We start from the raw sequence: 19,246 nt of genomic DNA on the forward strand, positions 1-19,246 counted from the left end.
TTGATTTCCTTCCCTTGCCTCGCTGTACCAATCCCTCCCTTGCCAGCCTGTTCCATGCCTTGTTTATCTGATCCTTCCCGGCCCCGCCTGGAGGTACCGGAACCCACGGGAAGGGCTCCCGGCCTCGCATGGAGGTACCGGAACGCACGGGAAGGGCTCCCGGCCTCACCTGGAGGCACCGGAACGCACGGGAAGGGCTCCCGGCCTCGCCTGGAGGCACCGGAACCCACGGGAAGGGCTCCCGGCCTCGCTCTCCCGGCCTCGCTCTCCAGCCCTCACCCCCGAGCACTCCCGGCTTCCCTCGGCCGCTCCCCACAGACCCCCCCAAGCCCCGCCCACCCGAACTGAGGAGGCACCCGGCCCGGCCAATCCCGGCCCGCCTTTCTTCGCCTCGTCCAATCACGGCCGCCCTTTCAATCCGGCCGCCTTCCCGCCAAACTCTGCCCGCTCAGCCGCGGCCCCGCTCCTCTGCCCGGCCCCGCCTCCCCGCTCGCCTGAGGCGCCGCTCCGGGAGACGGCGGAGGCGCGGCCTCGCTGCGGCAGCCCGCGGCAGGTGCTTCTGGGGCCCAGGAAGGGCCGGCGGGGGCTCCCCGTTCGGGCCCCGGCTGGGAGCTCTCCCCGGGGAAGGAGGGGACGGCGGGGAGCGGGCGGGGCCGGCTCCCGGAGCGGCGGAGGCAGGGCCTGAGGGGAGAGCGGAGCTCAGGGAAATGAGCGGGGCGGGAACAGGCGGGCCAGGAGTGGCTGGGCCGGGCATGCCCTGTGAATATGATTGGCTGAGCCGGGCATGCCCTGTGAATGTGATTGGCTGGGCCGGGCCGCGCTGTGCCGACAGGAGGTTATAAATACGGTGCACAGGTAAGCACCGGTGCCAGTGCGGCAGCGCGGACGCGAGTGGAGGTGAGAGCTGCAGCTCCGGCCCGAGGCAACCTTAGAACCCTTCACAGAGCTCCCATCGGGCCACGGGGCAAGGCAGGGGTTGGCAAAGTCTGACAAGGGAGGCCTTGCATACCCCTTTCTTGCCTTGTTCTGCCTCTGCCTCCTTGTCCTACCTTTTCCTAGCCCTTTCTTACCTCGCTTTCCCTGCCACTCCCCTGTCTTGTCCTTTCATGCACAGAAAAGATGCATTGTTTCTTTATTCATGTCTAACCCTTGTTTAGAGAGCCACAGGTTTAAAAACTGACCTGTTTTAGGGACGTCAGGTAAAATGTGTGGCTCAGCAGCGAAGGGGGCCAGGGGACAGACCCTGAGCCACCCACAGGAGATTGGGGGCTCTGTCACACCCATGACTGGGAGGTCGCTCATGGAGCCCCACCTGGCTGTCGGGCTTGGCTCTGCACCTGTCACACCAGGGGTATCCAGAGGGAGGAGGAAACATTATGGCTGCAGAAACATCCACAATGACCTTTAAAGAACAGCTTGGGCTTAACGAGGCAGGTGAGCAAATCCCTGCCCCGAGCAGCAAGCAGAGACAGGAGTCACAGCAGGGGACAGACAGATTTATTATGTTTCTGGGAGCAGTGCCATTACATGTTGCTGGGGATAAGGTCACCCCCTGCAGCCAGAGCAGAGAGATGGGCTGGGATGGTTATTCAAAGTGATGGGAACAAGAAGCTGCAGCCAAACCCCCGGGATCTGCTGCCAGCGTGCTGCTCCATGGGTCGCTGCGGCATTCGTGCGGCCAGCATCTGCCACAGCCACTTCCACAACATCTTCCCAGAAACATCTCAAGGGCCAGGGCATGGCACAGGAGTCAGTGCAGCCTCTTGGCTCCCACCACGGAAGGAAGGGCTTAAGACAAGAATAAATACAGCTTTCAAAGTCACCCTGACACCCCACCCACTGCTGCACAGCCTGGTGAAGGCGTTTATGGAAGGAGATCTGTCAGCTGGAATCCAGCAAAGGAGCAGAGGCATCTGAAGGGTTAACACTGACTCGTTCGTATCCTGATCTCCTCCACCAGGCTCTCCCTTCGAACATTGACCTACACGAGGGAAACAAAAAGTTCCTTCAATACAACTCCAGCAGCTTGACCCGTCACCACAGTCGTGGCCCTGTGTCTCAGGAGGTCACACCAAGGTGTCACCAGCCTCTCTACAGGGATCAGGTGGGCTGCAGTAGCCACAGAGCTGAACCTGTAGGAGCAGGCACACACCAGCAACCCCAATAAACCCTCTCCTGCATAATGGTTGTGAGAAAGATGCTCTTCCCACACTTTCCTATTGGCTCCTAGGTTACTGATCTATGCAGTGATCTTAGCCAGTGACCTAGGCACTGATTCCAGTGCTGCCTGTTTTGGGAATCTGTCCTGAGGGAACAGGCACAGAGCAGCCCTGCAGTTCAGGGCTAACCAAGTTCTGTTCAGTCTCACTCATTCCAAGAGCACCACTGAATCACCCCTGCATGCTCCAGGCTCCTGAACTGAGCAGTTCAAGGAGGCCACGTGATAGGAAACTCCCCAGAGCTGGACACAACAGCACTCCATGACTCCAGGGAGCTGCATGGGGCAAGGAACTGAAATATGGGGTGTTAGAGAACTTGCTGGAAACACCACTGGGTCTGGAGGGTTGGGCTGAAGGGTCACATAGCCAACCCCACCGTGCCACAGGCCGTACCTCCTCCCTGGTTGCCACGATCCGCAGCTTGACAACTCCATCTTTGAGCTCCTGCTCACCCACAATGGCAACGAGAGGGATGCCTGTCTCCTCACAGTACTGCAGCTGATTCAGCAGCTTGGGGTTCTTCTTGTACAGCATCTCTGCCTGGGAGAAAGCCAGAGCACAAATCATCAAACTGGGATGTTTCACTGGACCCTTTCAAGCAGGCACTGCTGGGCCAGTCTGGTGAGTGTGAGGTTGTGTGGTGGGGACAGGATGGACTCCTGGAGAAGGCTGGGCACCAGCTTCCACAAGGCCTTGCAGTTACAGGGCTAACCAAGTCCTGCTGCCCAGCCATTCCTGGAGAGCCCATGATTTGGGACACTGAGAAGAGGAAGGCTCCATTCAGGAAGGCAGTGTCTGCTTCCCACCTGCTCCCTGTAACTCCTGCCCAAAGCAAAGCCAGATCTGCTCCATTCCCAGAAAGAGTGAACCAGGCAGCTCTTGGCTTTGCCATCAGCCAGTCATACCTTGATTCCAGCATCCCACAGTTCGGAGATGAGCTTCAGTCGCTCTTCAAGGAGCTTCTTTTGGGCAGAGGCCACCAGCACCTGTGTCTCTGTTGTCCTGATCTTCTCCTCAGAGGCCTAGACAGGGGACAAGACCCAGAAGATGCCACAGACACACCAAGACACCTGAGATTCTATGGGCAGGATGGGTCACCACTCAGCTCATCAATCTAGCAGTGAAAAGGACTGGGCTCAGAGGGATCAACAGCCTTAACTCAGAGTCAGAGAAATCCCACAGATCCCATCCTAGAGCAGAATCAACTGTCAATGATGCGTGCTTAACACAGCCTCCCTCATGTTTCTCCACACCCAAGGGCCTCCTAAATATCTGCTCCAAGCAGCTCAGAAGCAACACACTCAGGAGAAGGTGGACACAGGCAGGTGCCTGCTCTTCAGCTGAGGTTCAAACCATGGGTTAAACAGCAGCAAGCTGAATACTCCACCAGCCCCTCTGGCAGATGTTGGATATTCCATGTGGCATTTCCCTGCTGCCTTGCTGAAGGGAGAAGCTTTTAAAAGGTCACCTGCAAAGGAACAAACCTGGCCAGGACTGGAGGTGGTGGGGGAGGAATTCAGTTTCTATTTAGAAATTCCAGTTGTGTCTGGCTGCCGAGAGAGAACTAACACCAGGCTTCTGGGGGAGGGGAACATGTAGCCCATTTTGGGAGCTTACAAAGACCTATTTAACACCCATTGATTGGAATGGAGAACAGTACAACTTTGAGGACAGGGATGAGGAAAAATCTATCTGGGAAACCCCTAGAGGCACTACTGTTCCTGCCCTGGAACATGTGGTACCTGTCTGGTCTCTGCAGTGCCACAGGCAGGACAAATAGATGTGTGAGGCTGCTGCCTCACCGAGGAGGATGTGGGCTCATGTGGATGCCTAATGCAGTGGGGAGCACTAAGGTACCTGCCCCTGCAGAAGATTAAAATGCCCCCACCAGCTGCAGCTGGAGAAGCCATGTCTAAGGGCTGTGGGAAGAAGGCTCTTGTTTTCAGTGGGAGCCTCAGATACCATCCACCAAGCCAGAGAGAACTGGAAGTTATATCCTGCTTCTGACTCCTGGTGCAGAGCACAGCATTGGCCAGGCTGGCTTCTCCAAAGGCTGGGGCAAGGAACACTCACTTCAGCATCTGCTGGAGTGGGGGATTAACCATGCTCAGCTCAGCACCAAAGGCACCCACCTCCAGTCTCTGTTCCAGGATGGAGAAGATGCGCTCGATGCCGATGCTGACCCCCACGCAGGGCACCTTGCGGCCCTTGGCATCAAACATGCCCACCAGCCCGTCATAGCGGCCGCCTCCGGCCACGCTGCCAACGCTGAGCGGCTCCTCCAGGTGCTCGTTGTCCTGCTGCAGCAGCACAGCCTCAAAGATCACCCCCGTGTAATAGTCCAGGCCCCGCGCCAGGCTCAGGTCGAAGGAGATCTGCGGGGCACAAGGGCGGCCCCGTCACCGCCCGCTCGGGGCCCAGCGGGGCAGCTCCCCCTCCTGCCCCCACAGCTCCTCACCTTCCCTGTGATGCCAAACAGGCTCAGGTACTCAAACAGCAGCTTCATGTCCCCCAGCCCTTCCTTGGCCACCTTGTTCTGGGATAGCTTTGGGTCCTGGAGAAGCTGCTCGATCAGGTCCAGCCCACCTGTGAGGAACAGCCGTGCCTCAGCTGTGCCAGGGCAGCAGCACCCGGCACGGTGGCCCCGGCCAGCCGGGGCTGTGCCCTGCACCTTCCATCCCCAGCCCTGAACAAGGCCGAGGGCAGCACCCCCTGGTGCTCACCGTGGAGCTGGACATACTCCCCGATGCGATCGGCAGCCTCGGGAGAGAGCCCCTTCTCTCCCACCATCTCACTCCTCACTTCTTCCCATGGCACCTGTGAGGGGAGAGAAGGGCATCAGCCACTGCACCAGGGACATGGGCTCTCCTGTGCATGGCAGAATCCCACCATCATGGTTAGAAGGTGCATGACAGCAGTAGCAGCTCTCAGAGCACAGTCATGTGTGCATAACTCCATTTCTTGTAACTCTGCACAGCCTGTCTGTATCTCAATCCTATAAAAATACTTCTGGTTTGATTTCTGGCCAGAATAAAATATCAGCACTGTATAACCACCAAGTCTGAGACCCATCTTGCTGCTGTGGTTTCCCTGGTTAGGTACTTAGTCATAAACACCACTCAGGAAAATGTTGCTGGTCATGGAATCACCTGGAAAGGTGTGAGGTATTGCTTGGGTAATGGAAAAAACCCAGTGGAAGCTTAACATGCTGCCATCTTCCCACTGACCACAAGTTAGAGAACCAGCATCTTGATCTCATCCAGCTGCCCTGAGATAAATCACAAGGAAATGATCCCATCAGAAAGAAGCCCAGTGCTCCCTTCCATTGCTTTTCCACACGTACACAGCCCCAAATTCTGGTCATGCCTCTGCAATGCATCTCTGCTAACAGGGCTGTGAGTGAGACCCCCTCCAGTTGCCTAATGAGTCCTCCACAGGAAAAGGCAGTTCACCCTTCAACAAAGGACCATGACCACATGTGATGACACACAAGCTGCTGGTTTTAACATGCCCTAGCCTAATTTGGTGCAGGTTTTCATGAGCCTGGTTCATAACCACCAACACCTTGAGCAGGTAAAGATTTGGGATATTGAACCTCCTATGTGAAGAGCACTTTTCCCCCTCCCACCTTTCTTTTTATCAGGACCTCATGGGATAGTGGATAACAAAGCAGAGGATCCACTCTTCCTATGTGAATGCTGTGCCCTGCACTATCCCCTCCAGGGAAAGGTGGGAACAACTGGATGCTTATCAGCATTTTGCAGCCAATTCTCATGGACCATGGCTCATTCACTGAGACTCCAGCAGCAGCAGATGCAGCCTGGAGCTCCAGCCCATACCTTATCCAGCTTGTCAACACTGGAGCAGATGGTTCGGAATTTGCTGTCCGGAACCCCACACACTGCAAACATCCCATCAAGGATGCGCCGGTCGTTGACCTGGGGAAAGGGAGAACATCAGGAATTATGAACTCAAGCAGATGCTTCAGCCTTGTCCTGCTTCACTCCCTGTAGTTTTAAGCATGGAAGAGAATATAGGAGACGTATATGAAGGGGGGGGTTTGCTATTTGTAATTTCTGTTTCCCATTCTTGGGGAGCTGAGCTTCCCAGAGCAGAGCAAATAGCACAACTGACATCTACCAAGCCTGGGCAGAGCCATCCCATTTCTTTCTAGAGCTGTCCAGACACCTCCACTCAACAGAGAAAAAAAACCATCAGGGCCTATGAGTCCCCTCATGTGGACATGTAAAACCAGCTCGGGAACAGACCACAGCCAAGGAGATGAATTCAGAGTATTACCTTACACTATCAGCCTAAAACAAAAGGGAAATCTGATTATATTAAATCTTCAATGAGGATTTATTTTTTTAATTATAGTATAGTGAATTCTATAGCTTAATTATGCTCTGTAAGAGCACATAGTTAAGGCCAAAGACTCAGCCGCATTCAACATTTCCATGGGTAGTGAGAATGTCTACAATTAGTTAGGAACAAAGAAACTGCACAGGAATTTGGAATCCTCCAGCATCAACATAAACCAGAAAGTGCCTTGTGGGAGACAAGAATAACCACAGCAGGTTATTCTGTTGCTCCCCACTGCAGGAGTGTGCACCCTCAAAGGCACCACTGCCCAAACCCAGTTCCTTCATCTCACCTGAGACAGGTGCAAGGGGAAGTACCTGGCCCCTGCTCCATGGGGCTGCAATAGGAGCACAACATCCAGCCTGCAGTGCCCAGGAATGGCCCAGCTCCAGGTCCCTCATAGATCCCACTGCCCTCCTGTGCATCCAGCACTCCTACCCATTGCTCTACTGCACCTGTGCACTCTTCCCATCCTGCCTCACCTACACACTGAGCACCATCTGCTGCCATCCCAAGGGAACAGAGATGTCTGGAAGCAAATAGCAGGCTCAGCCTACAGTAGGGCACAACTCTTGGTCTAGAAAATGCTTCAGCTCCAAAAAGGACTTGGTGGAAAGGCAGGAGTCTGCAGGCAACACCACACACACAGAGCAGATACCCCTGCTGGGATAAGGGCAGGAATCCTGGACCAGAGCCTGTTTTACTGCAGGCAGTGAATATGACAATCACCTGCTTAGATAGATATTAGGAAGACATTTTTTATTATAGAGGTGGTGAGGCCCTGGCACAGGTTGTCCAGAGAAGCTGTGACTGCCCCACTCCTGCAAGTGCTCAGGACCAGGCTGGATAGGGCTTAAAACAACCTAGGATAGTGGAAGGGGTCCCTGCCCATGGCAGGGTAATGGAACTGGATTATATTTAAGGTCCCTTCCAACCCAGACTATTCTATCATTGTAGCTGGCTGCTGGAATTTTGCAAGGGACTGCGGTTAGTTTTGGAGAGAACTCTGCTGACTGCAGCCTCAGGAAAACTCCTGTCATTCCCAGCTCAAAGCAAATCCAAGTGGAGGTCCAATCTTTAACACAAGGGGAAGCTTCCAGGCAGAGAAGAGGGATGAACTTCTGGGTCAGGCCTTAGAGTGGGAGCAGGTGCCACTGTGTAAAAGCACAGAACAATGACCATGCTTCCCACCATGGCACAGAGAACCCAGCCAGTCTCACCTTGATGACAAAGTCCCCGAGCTGCAGGTCACTGAGGATCTCGTGCACAATCTTCAGGCACTCGGCATCGGGAATCATGGGGTCAAACTGCCCGGCAATGTCAAAGTCCTGGGGGCACAGGAAAAGGCAGTGAGCAATTCAGCACCACAGCATGGCTGCAGAAAAACACCTTCAGCTGCTGGGAACAGCAGTTTGTATACAAAACCCTACAGAACTGGGATGTCAGGGAGCATTATCCCTTACAGAGTCAGTCCAGAAGGGACAGGATGTGGGTAAGGGCCTCTACCATGGAAGGCAGCAGTGCTCTCATGTCCACTGCACTTCAAAGAGTTTGCACACTGCAGCTGCTGTGTGATACTCTGAAACAGAGATCCTCAAAAAACAACAAAAGGAGGAGCAGCAGTAAATAAATAGAACAAAGGAACCAGAAAGAAGAGGAAAAATTACTTCTCATTTGCTATGACCTAAATGCCAAATGTTTGGCCTTGATTCTTAGGATGCTTTTTTTAATGCACATGCCAACCAAGTTAATGATTAGGGAAGGCAGAAGAAGGAAAACCAGAGTTTCAACTGCTAAGACAGAAAAAGCAATCAGGAACCCTGAGTGGTCCCCACCAGAGATCACCACGTGAACTAACACATAGAAGAACCAAAGCCCAATATCAAGAAGCTTTAATAGGCTGGTATCCCATGACTGGAAACAACATCAGTGTTCAGAGAGAAATGAAACACAGAAGCAAGAGAGCCCATCTTCAATTCCTGTTTAGGAATCCCCAAATGCAAAGTCTTCTGTGAGATTTTGGGTTCAAGAATACTTTTCGTTATGTGGATATATTTCAATAGGGCTTCACCAAGCTCTCAAAATAAACAGGGGCATTGGAGGAAGAGATGAGATCACACAGTTAATTCCTGATCAGCTGAGTGCAAAAAGGGCTGATGCAATCCTTGGGAAAGTTGGGTGAGGAAGTACAGGAAGTGTACAGGAAGTCAGGAAAGTGCTGATATCGCTGTAAATGGCACAGATGAAATGTCATTGAAAAAAAAAAAACAGGGGCTGGTAAATTATATTGAAGAAAAGCTGCAGGAAAAGGTCCTAGGCTGAGAAAAGAATGAAAACATATCCAAGGAGAGAAGGTAGCAGAGGTAACAGAGCTTGATTTATATGGTCTAAGGAGGGGAAGATTTCTCTAAACATTTCCCAAATGTTTACCTGGAAAGGGGAAGAATAGATATCAAGGGATGATAGCTAGTATTTTAAGAGCTGAACTCTTTAAACTAGAGGAAGGAAACAATCAGATACAAATAAATTTAGCCTGGATATTAGGAGACCATTTATAGCTATCCTAGGAGTGAGATCTTGGAGTAGATGAGACAGGAGGCAATGACCCCAAGTCATCTGGAAACAGGAATCACCAAGCCAAAGCTGGAAGGTATTCCCAAGGGTTGTATAATGAAATAGGAATATTCTCAAACAAAATAAATAGTTTGCAATATGAGTCTCTGGGGACTGTGTCAGTAGAGCAGAGCAAAGCTGTTGTTCCCTAGGGCTACCCTGAGAGAGCCATGAAGGAAATTGTTTTGTTACTTGTTCTGTAATTTGGCCTCTGGGTTTTCCCTTCCTTTGAAGTTAAAACTGAGTAAACATGGAAGGGGAAGTACGGTATGTTACTGCCTTGCCCGGTCGGTATGTCCTGCTAACACACCCAGAGCTGAACTGTTTTCCAGATTTGGGATCAGAAGGAAATTCTTCCCCACCACCCATCCAGCAAGCACTGTGGGATGGAGCAAGGAGCTGCCCTCCCATACAGTGCAAAGGAGGTGATACCTGGGGGCTCTATGAAGTTCCACACCACGCCAGCACTGTGCCACAGCTGTCACACCCACTCTCCCATTCTCCAGCTGTTTTTCACACTCATAAGGACACACTAAGGAGAAGATTAGTGGATCCTTCAGAGCTTTCCACAGGCACAGGGAAGGGTAACACAGCTGTTATTTTGACAGTGCTATGTGTCCACAGGCACTGCCCAGCCCAGAGCCTGTCCCAGCAGTGTCCCTGCCCACACTCACACACTGGTAGAACTCGCGGTAGCGGCCCCGGGTCATGGCCGGGTTGTCCCTCCTGTACACCTTGGCAATGTGGTAGCGCTTGATGTTGGTGATCTTGTTCATGGCCAGGTAGCGAGCAAAGGGCACCTGAGACAGAGTTCAGGATGAACACGAGAAGGGATCATCCCCCCAGTTGTCAGTCAGAGGCAGCACTGGGTCCTCACTGCCTCCCACACAGCAAAGAACTGCTAAGAGACAGCTGGATTTATCCCAGCTCCCCAGGGTCTCCACATGCTGCCTCCAAGTGTCCCTTGAGGATTCTTCCAGCAGTACCTTGGCCTGGATCTCAGTCTGACATGGGCTGTGTACTGCAGCAGCCTGCTCTGGGAATCCTGCCTGGAGAAACCACACTCACACAGATCTTCTGTACTTCCACACACATGGGGCATGAAGCTGTGTCAGGAGAGGGTCAGGCTGGATGCCAGGAAAAGGTTCTTCCCCTAGAGGGTTGTTGGGAACGGGCACAGGCTCCCCAAGGAAGTGGTCATGGCACCAGACCTGAGAGAACTCAAGGAGTGTTTGGAAAATGCTCTCAGGCACTTGGCTGGAGTGTCCTGTGCAGGGTCAGGAGTGGGACTTAATGATCCTTGGGGTCATTTCCAACTCAGGATATTCCATGATTCTATGCATTCCTTCACCAAACAGAAGCAATGCAGAGTAAATAACCAAGCAAGGGTTCTGCACCACTGAACCACACTGCCTGCTCATGCTCTCCTGTCAGTTTGGGGTCCCTCCTCCCCCTCAGGACAGTGCTACCCCAAAAGGAGGGCTGCCAAGGCCCCTCAGCACCAGCTGTGGCAGGATACTGTCAGGTCATAGCGCAGGGACAGCAGCTCTCCTCCCTGATCCTTTAGATCGTAGATGAGCTTCGAGTCCTCCCCGTATTTCCCTGTCAGTGTCTCCTACAACAAAACACACAAACAAACAGCATCTTCAGTGACAGGGATCAGCCCCAGAGCACACAGAAAGCAAGGAGAGAAAGGGAGAATGCCTAGGAAGGGAAGGAAACTCAGCTCTCAGCCAGCCTGCTGTGTCCTCACCCACCTTCAGCTCAAACACCGGCGTGTCGATGACCTCGGCCCCGTGGCGCTTGAAGCAGGAGATGATGGCTTTGAAGGCCCTCTCACGGATGGCCATTTCCTTGGGGCCAAAATCCCGGGTGCCCTGGGGTGAGGGAACAAAAGGAGCAAAGGATACTTTGGATTAGAGGCATGACATGAGAAAGATGCTGCCATATTGCTAACAAAACCAGAGAGAGCAGGTCCAGACACCAGATATTGGTAAACAGCACTAAAAACGTCGGAAAACATCAGGACACAGCTCAGACAGAGTCTGCCATGGTCTGCAGAGTGAAACCTAAGTCAGGAGTTTCACAGTACAGGAAAGAAAGGGGATAAAACAGATCCAGCAGTCAGAGTTCAGTGCTTTCGAGCCTGACAGTGCAACCAGGACCTGTCCTCAGCTCTGATGCAGACCTGTTAGCCAGACCCCTGCCCAGTGAGCCCCCCCAAAGGTGGAAACAGAGGACAGACATGCTCTGAAACTGTGCAATAACCGTCAGCTCTGCACTTTCCTAACAGAGAGAAAAATCACCTTTCAAAATGCAACACCTGTGAAATGTCTGTCTACAATTCACAGGGCCATGCACCCTTTCCATTTCTTTGGTGTCAAGGATCACTGAATTATTTCAATGACCCACCTTCATGCTCTCAGTAACATAAAATCATTGTTATTAGCTAGACCTCCAACTTCCACTTTACAAAAACCTGTTAGGCAGGAGGAAGCACCCCCACCCACAGATCACTCAGGTGGCCTTCAGCTGCCTTTGGCAAGCCTGAGATAGGCTGGAAACACAACTGAGCAGCAAAATCCCCTTCTCCACACTTTAAAACAGTGAAATACCCTTCCACTTTCCAGGCATCACACCACAATTACATTCAACAAAACATATCATAAAGGAAATAGACAAAGGGACAGTTTTGAGACTTTTAAATATTGGGAATAAATTCTTCCCTGTGAGGTTGCCCAGAGAAGCTATGACTGCCCCATCCCTAGAAGTGTCCCAGGCCAGGCTGGATGGGGCTTGGAGCAACCTGGGATAGTGGAAGGTGTCCCTGCCATGGCAGGGGGTGGAACAAGATGAGCTTTAAGGTCCTTCCAACCCAAACCACTCCATGTGTCTATGATTTCCTATGTCAGTGGCATCACCATAGCCTGGTTTGTTTGTGAACAGATTCATAACTGTCTCCACAGCACAGCATGGGAGCAGGTGGTCTCTGATCAGCTGCCAGTGGTGAAACATTCAGGTTACAAAGTATTTCAGCAGAAATTGCATTATGGACACTATTCTTAGGGGCCTGGAGGCTGAAAAACCACTTGTAAAGGAAGGGTCCTTCCAACAGAGGACATAAATTCCAGCAGCTGGCCAGACCTGTTCAGTAAATGAGCCTCTCAGACCAAGGACAGATATGAGCCCTCTCACACTGAGGGCCTACAATAATTAGGAGGGAATTTCCTGACGACACCAGCAGTGGTTGGAATGTCACAGAAGCACCCAGAAGTCTCTAAGGTAGTGAGTATCCGGGCTGAATGCTGTCAGGAAATGTTTTCATCCCTCTCCCCCTTGCTGCTAAAAGTGAAAGTGGAAACAGAAATGTGAACAAAGACAGGTGTGGCCATGCTGGACCTTGGCCCACAGAAGTGTGGGGGGTGCTGGCTGTGTGTGTGGAGGAGGACATGCACACAGAGGGGCACAGGAGAGGGGAGTTACCTTCGGGGTCTTCAGCACAAACTTGTGCTTCCCGTCATCTGTCCCCAGCTGCGCCTTCATCTCGAGCAGCTTTGCCACTTCCTTTGCAATCTGGGGATGGAGAAGGAGGGAGCTGGGGATAAGACCACCCACCAGCCCCAGCCCATGCCTTCCCCAGTACCTTCAACCTCAGCATTCCCAGCGCACCTGGACTCCACAGCCTCAATACACCCACTATTCCCAGTTTCTCAGCAACCAGAGGGACATTCCCTGCTCCTCTCCAGCACTTCGCACTTCTCAAACAAGCACCCCTATCTCAGCAACGCAAACACCCCCACCATTCCCTGACTCCCACGACCTCCATTGCCACCCACAGCTACGTCCCCATTCCTATCCCCACCACCACCAGCTCCTGCTACACGCACCAGCATCAGCTGTTTCCAGCATCCTCCTCCCAAGCATCCTTCCCTTCCATCTAACACCGCTATCCCCGGTTCCCACCACGAGTCTCCTCTGCACCCTCAGCCCTTCCATTTCCCAGCGCTGCACTCCCACCCTTCCCGACCCCTCTTCCCAATGCCGCCAGCCCAGGCCCGAGCGTCCCCACACCGGCACTCCCAGTTCTCCCCCTACCCTCAGCCCCGCCGCCCTCTCCCTGCCCAGCGCCGGTGCCCGCAGCTCCCCCAAGCCCCTCTTGCCCATCCCAACACGGCCCCCGTTCTCATTCCCCGCCGCTCCCAGCCATACTGCTGCTCCCCCGGCACCCCATTCCGGGAGCACCGGAGCTCCCGCACCTCGTCAGCATCGGCCTTGTCCTGTTTGAGCCTCCGCACGGTCTCCGCCTGGGCCCGCACCGCCGCCTCCTCCGCCATGGCGAAGCCGCGCCCGCCCCGCGCACGCGCAATTCCCGCGCCGCCGCTGCCGCCGCGCACGCGCAGCGCCGCCAGCGCGGGGAAGTGAAAAGCGGAGGGCGCGGTTTGGGTTTATTATCGGGGGTTTTGTTTAATATATAAAAATACAATGTTCCCACGCGCGCCCCGGCCTGCGCAGCTGCTCCACCCGCGGTGATGGGACACAACTTCCTGCAGGGCGCTCCCGCAGCTCCGCGCCCGCCGGCAGCGCCCGGCTGCGGGTTGGGACCGGCCCTGCTGCCCGAACAGGGGCGGGGGTCCCTTCCACTGCCCCCTCCCTGAGCTGGCAGGTCCCCAACACACCACAGATTCCCCCTCCCAAATCTGGAGTTCCACCTGATCCTGCTTGAGCTTCACCGCATCCATCAGTGCCACCACCAACTCCAGTGACGGAAATGGCTGTACAGGGACTGCAGGATTAGGAACCCGCAAACTTGACCTTCAGAGAAGCTAACCTGAAGGTTAACCTGGTGACTGCACCGTCCATAGCTTCTAAAACCGTCTTACTCCTCAGTTCTCACTGCCTGAGCCGAGGCAATGAGCCTTAGGCCAGTGGATGTCCCCAGATCACAGCTGGCAGGGAGGGGATGAGGGTGCTGCAGGGTTCCAGCTGTGCAGTTCTGCCAAGCAGCTCCAGCCAGAGAAGTCTTCAGGGCTCCAGCCTTCTCCTGATCTCATCAATAAGCTTTTCTCTGGGGATATCAACCTACAAAGCAAACAGCAGCAGTAGAGAAGAGCACTTTTAAGGACTAAGTGAGGATACCAATGCAGTTTGTGACTGGTTTTCTGCAGTCATCCGATAGATCTGTGCTATGGCCTCCCATAGGAACACTGAGGGAAAACCCAGAGCTCTTCAGTGATCTCCAGAGTCTGGAAGTACTTTAACATCTGGTGTAAAAGGGCATTCTCACCTCCTTTCTTGTTGCAACATCTCGCAGCTTGACAACTCCATCTGCCAGCTCCTGCTCTCCCACAATGACAGCAAGGGGGATCCCTGTGTCCTCACAGTACTGCAGCTGCTTCAGCAATTTAGGGTCCTTCTTGTACAGCATCTCTGCCTAGGAGGGAATGGGAAGGGTGAACCACTAACCCAACTTTGCTCTGATGGATACTGCAGAAGAGCACCAAAACCAAACCCTGCAGCAACCATGTTACTGCTCTGGGCTGTTCTTCTCTGCCTGCCTAGATCTAAAGGTTGGACTTGATGGTCTTAGAGGTCTTTTTCAACCTGAATGACTCTGTGATCTCAGACAGGCCCAGATCTTGGAGAGACACACAACTAATGGAGTTGGTCTTGCTGTGCTAGAGCTCCCTTCAGGCTCTCCCTCCCTCACCTGTGACACTGCCAAGCCCAAGTCATTTCTTTACCTTGATCCCTGCATCCCACAGCTCGGAGATGAGCTTCATTCTGGCAGCAAGCAGGTGTTTCTGAGGTGTAGCCACCAGCACTTGGGTCTCAGTTGTTCGAAGTTTCTCCCCAGAAGCCTGAAGGGACAGACATGGGACATTGATGGGGGTGACTCCGTGGGAATCTGCAGCTCACAACACCTCACCTCATCTATCTCCAGACCTTAACTCAGTCAGTGACAACCTGGGCACCTTTAATGAGCCCCCCAGAGATTCTGCATTGTGTCACACTACTTAATTGTGTGCTGCTGTTCCTCAGAGACCCTGGCCAACCTCCTGGATGGAAGACATCTTCCCAAAGTCTCCTTTGATTCTTCAGGTACAAACACATTGCCTAAGCTTCACTTGCAAGGAATCACAGGCTTGGAACCAAACACAAAATGATAAATCTCCACAGAGGCTTCCCTGGGGTTTATTAGAGTGAGTTCAGAGTTGTTACCAAATTCATTGCTTCAGAATTCCCAGGACAGAAAACTTCAGTGGCAAGACACAATCAAGTGACTGGGGCACAAAGCTCAGAGCCAGGCCCAGAGCTCAAGAATGTCTCTAACATTTCCTTGACATCTCCTAAGGAATGGTGCCCTCAGCTGCCCACCTGCATCCTGATGTGCTGCATAAAAGGACTCTGTCTTCTGTGTGCCTAAAGCATGGGAAGCACCACCCCAAAATTATTTTCCCTTGAGCACTGTGGAGCTGGAGAATAATAAACAATATTTTGCTTCTTAGAGCTCTCCCCAATGCACTGCCTGCATCACCCACCTCCAGTCTCTGTTCCAGGATGGAGAAGATGCGCTCGATGCCGATGCTGACCCCCACGCAGGGCACCTTGCGGCCCTTGGCATCAAACATGCCCACCAGCCCGTCATAGCGGCCGCCTCCGGCCACGCTGCCAACGCTGAGCGGCTCCTCCAGGTGCTCGTTGTCCTGCTGCAGCAGCACAGCCTCAAAGATCACCCCCGTGTAATAGTCCAGGCCCCGCGCCAGGCTCAGGTCGAAGGAGATCTGCGGGGCACAAGGGCGGCCCCGTCACCGCCCGCTCGGGGCCCAGCGGGGCAGCTCCCCCTCCTGCCCCCACAGCTCCTCACCTTCCCTGTGATGCCAAACAGGCTCAGGTACTCAAACAGCAGCTTCATGTCCCCCAGCCCTTCCTTGGCCACCTTGTTCTGGGATAGCTTTGGGTCCTGGAGAAGCTGCTCGATCAGGTCCAGCCCACCTGTGAGGAACAGCCGTGCCTCAGCTGTGCCAGGGCAGCAGCACCCGGCACGGTGGCCCCGGCCAGCCGGGGCTGTGCCCTGCACCTTCCATCCCCAGCCCTGAACAAGGCCGAGGGCAGCACCCCCTGGGGCTCACCGTGGAGCTGGACATACTCCCCGATGCGATCGGCAGCCTCAGGAGAGAGCCCCTTCTCTCCCACCATCTCACTCCTCACTTCTTCCCATGGCACCTGCAGGGCAGAGAATGGCATCAATTGCTGCAGGATGTTCTCCCCACATGGGCACAACTTGTGTGGGACAATAGGCAGCAATCTCACTAACCATGCCCCTCTCTCTCTCACAGGAATTTTTAACAAATCACCAGCCTTTATTCTTAACCAGGCCCAAGAACTCCTCATATCCTTTACAGACCCCATCTCAGCTGCTGTGAAACTCTTCTCAACAAGAACAGCCACAACACTGCCCAGCCTAAGGTATCTATCCCAAGACCAGAAGTGTTTCCACTGAGCCCAATGCTGACCTTGTCCAGCTTGTCCACGGTGCAGCAGGCAGGGATGAACTGGCTCTCTGGAACACCGCAGACAGCAAACACACCATTCAAAATCCGACGGTCGTTGACCTGGGGGAGGGAGAGGCACAATTACCTTGGGGGCACCCTCTGATGTAATTTCTTTTTTGCCTAGTGTGTGGGAAGCTGCAGCTATTGGCATTTCCTCATGCCTTTCCCCCAGCACCCAAATTCCATGGGAAGAGAAGATGTAGAAGTATGAAAACCAAGTATCAAAACCACCCTGTGACTATATGGATCTAGTCAGCTACTGGAATTCTGCAGACTGTGGTTAGTCCTGGAGAGAACTCTGCTGACTACATCCTCAAGAGGACTCCTGGTATTCCCAGCTTAAGGCATGTCCAAGCTGAGGTCCAGCCTTTGTATATACACCATGAGGAGGCAGAGATGTGGGATGAACTTCTGGGTCAGGCCTTAGAGTGGGAGCAGGTGCTACTGCGTAAAAGCACAGAACAATGACCACTGCTTCCCACCATGGCACAGAGAACCCAGCCAGTCTCACCTTGATGACAAAGTCCCCGAGCTGCAGGTCACTGAGGATCTCGTGCACAATCTTCAGGCACTCGGCATCGGGAATCATGGGGTCAAACTGCCCAGCAATGTCAAAGTCCTGGGGGCAGAAGAAGTGATGGGAGCTCCTGGCAGAGCCAGGGGGCCTTAGCCAGGCACACCCTGCTGCTCTGCAGCAGCTGGAGTGGGAAAACCCTGCTGGCCTTGTGGCCTTGGTGGCAGCAGCGGCCACCACAACACTCACGCACTGGTAGAACTCGCGGTAGCGGCCCCGGGTGGTGGCCGGGTTGTCCCTCCTGTACACCTTGGCCACGTGGTAGCGCTTCATCTTGGTGATCTTGTTCATGGCCAGGTAGCGAGCAAAGGGCACCTGGGCCCGAGGAGTTAAGGATGGGAACATGGAGATCCCCAGAGCTGCAGAAGCTGAACCCCAAAGCCTCCCATCACCCTTCCCTTTGCCAGCTACTTCCCAATATTTTTCACAATCATGGTGAGATTCTTGGGGTGTCCTGTGCAGGGTCATGAGCTGGACTTGGATGATTCTTACAGATGTCTTCCAACTTGTGATATTCTATAACTCTATGACCTCTGGGGAGATCATCCCCCAGTCTGAGGATGAGTACAGTGAACCACCAGAGCTCCTTCAATGCTGGGACAGCTCAATTTCCTCCTCCAGACCCAATGTGTGACAATGTCACATACACAAGGACACCCTCTCATCATTCCACCCTCTCACAGTGGGATCAGTGGGAATTCAATGCATGGCACAGCTATATGGACTTTGAAGAAAAGAGATTTTGTTGAGATGTGGAGGTTGAGAAGGCCTGGGATGAACACCTGCAGGTGGCACTAGCAAGGTAGGATGGGCACGGCAGACGTGGAGATAAAACCAGTACAGTGGAGCATACTGGTGCATGTCCACAGCAGGAAGGGACTTTGCTGTGAGCCTGGCTGGGAGATGGTGTGGAGTCATGACAATGACAGCCAGACCAGCTGGGATGGCCAAGGGAGCTGCCATCACCCCAATGGGACCTGCAGGCAGGCCAGGGTAAGAGCGATCCCTCAAGGCAGAGGTGGCCACTACCTTGGTGTGCCACCATCCCCTCGGGGTGCCACCATCCCCTCGGGAGCACAGGATACGGTGAGGTCATAGCGCAGGGCCAGCAGCTCCCCTCCCTGGTCCTTCAGCTCGTAGATGAGCTTCGCTCCCTCCCCGTACTTCCCCACCAGCGTCTCCTGGGGAGGGACACAGGGGCTGGTGACCGGGTGGCTCTGGGCTGAAGGGTCCCCGAGATGGGGCACAAAGCTCGGTCCCCACGAACCGGGCATTACACACAAACCCCCCTGCAGCCCTCTCGGATCTGAGCCCACCTCCCCGTCCCCCCAAAAAGCACCAAGAGTGAATGTCCAGCATCCCTCCCCGCCTGGCCGTGCCCCGCACGGAGGGAGCCCCGGGGGCAGGGGCGCTCCCCGGTCCCACGGGATGGAGCAGAGGGGACCCACAGCCCCGGGGCGGGTCCGCTCCCCGCACCAAGGGCGAGGAGAGCTCCCGGCGCGCCTCACCCGCAGCTCCAGCACGGGGGTGTCGATGGCGGCCGCCCCGTGCCGCTTGAAGCAGGACACCACGGCGCTCAGGAGCCGCTCACGGAGCGCCGCCTGCGCCGGTGCGTGGTCACGGGTGCCCTGCCCGGGATACAGAGCGGCCGTCAGCGGCAAGGGCGCGGGGGAACAGCCGGTACCCACCGGCGGCAGCCCCGCTCCCCCCCTTTACCTTGGGTGTCTTCAGCACCGGCAGCCGCTCGCCGCCCGCCGCCGCCCGCACCTGCCGGGACAGGGGTCCGCGGTCACCGGCCGGCGGCCAGGGCCGGGCGAAGCTGCCGCGGTTCCCAGCGAGGCACAGCGGCCCCGCCGGCAGGCACCGGGCGGCGGCGAAGGGGCCGAGGCGCAGCATGGCCGGCACCAGGACACCGGCAGCGCCCG

At 54.6% G+C, this 19,246-nt stretch overlaps 2 protein-coding genes across 2 annotated transcripts; both read right to left on the reverse strand.

The window, feature by feature from the left end:
• Window positions 1-1,475: 1,475 nt before the first annotated feature.
• HARS1 (histidyl-tRNA synthetase 1) lies at window positions 1,476-13,555 on the reverse strand. Its single transcript, XM_066560150.1, has 13 exons — window positions 13,451-13,555; window positions 12,678-12,767; window positions 10,952-11,071; window positions 10,714-10,809; window positions 9,869-9,994; window positions 7,802-7,909; window positions 6,059-6,157; window positions 4,943-5,036; window positions 4,678-4,805; window positions 4,352-4,594; window positions 3,125-3,241; window positions 2,613-2,759; window positions 1,476-1,981 (listed from the first exon to the last, which is right to left on the reverse strand). The coding sequence occupies exons 1-13, from the start codon at window positions 13,526-13,528 to the stop codon at window positions 1,922-1,924; spliced, it is 1,506 nt and encodes a 501-aa protein (XP_066416247.1). The 5' UTR covers window positions 13,529-13,555; the 3' UTR covers window positions 1,476-1,921.
• Window positions 13,556-13,632: 77 nt separating this feature from the next.
• LOC136562906 (histidine--tRNA ligase, cytoplasmic-like) lies at window positions 13,633-19,217 on the reverse strand. Its single transcript, XM_066559992.1, has 12 exons — window positions 19,038-19,217; window positions 18,830-18,949; window positions 18,407-18,502; window positions 17,511-17,636; window positions 17,259-17,366; window positions 16,709-16,807; window positions 16,325-16,418; window positions 16,060-16,187; window positions 15,734-15,976; window positions 14,936-15,052; window positions 14,479-14,625; window positions 13,633-14,273 (listed from the first exon to the last, which is right to left on the reverse strand). Exons 1-12 carry the CDS (start codon window positions 19,215-19,217, stop codon window positions 14,217-14,219), a joined length of 1,515 nt encoding a protein of 504 aa, XP_066416089.1. The 3' UTR covers window positions 13,633-14,216.
• Between the last annotated feature and the right edge of the window lie 29 nt (window positions 19,218-19,246).

This window comes from Molothrus aeneus, chromosome 15, assembly GCF_037042795.1.
Source record: "Molothrus aeneus isolate 106 chromosome 15, BPBGC_Maene_1.0, whole genome shotgun sequence".
In the NCBI taxonomy this organism is placed as follows: domain Eukaryota; kingdom Metazoa; phylum Chordata; class Aves; order Passeriformes; family Icteridae; genus Molothrus; species Molothrus aeneus.

Excerpts from the sequence above, each read along its gene's own strand:
- LOC136562906 (XM_066559992.1), bottom strand. The coding sequence starts at position 19,217 with ATGCTGCGCCTCGGCCCCTTCGCCGCCGCCCGGTGCCTGCCGGCGGGG. Across the intron at positions 16,419-16,708 it reads CCGTGGACAAGCTGGACAAG|GTGCCATGGGAAGAAGTGAG; the intron begins GTCAGCATTGGG and ends TCTGCCCTGCAG. Across the intron at positions 15,053-15,733 it reads TCCTGGAACAGAGACTGGAG|GCTTCTGGGGAGAAACTTCG; the intron begins GTGGGTGATGCA and ends CTGTCCCTTCAG.
- HARS1 (XM_066560150.1), bottom strand. The coding sequence starts at position 13,528 with ATGGCGGAGGAGGCGGCGGTGCGGGCCCAGGCGGAGACCGTGCGGAGG. Across the intron at positions 4,595-4,677 it reads TGTTTGGCATCACAGGGAAG|ATCTCCTTCGACCTGAGCCT; the intron begins GTGAGGAGCTGT and ends TGTGCCCCGCAG. Across the intron at positions 2,760-3,124 it reads TGTGGGATGCTGGAATCAAG|GCAGAGATGCTGTACAAGAA; the intron begins GTATGACTGGCT and ends GCTTTCTCCCAG.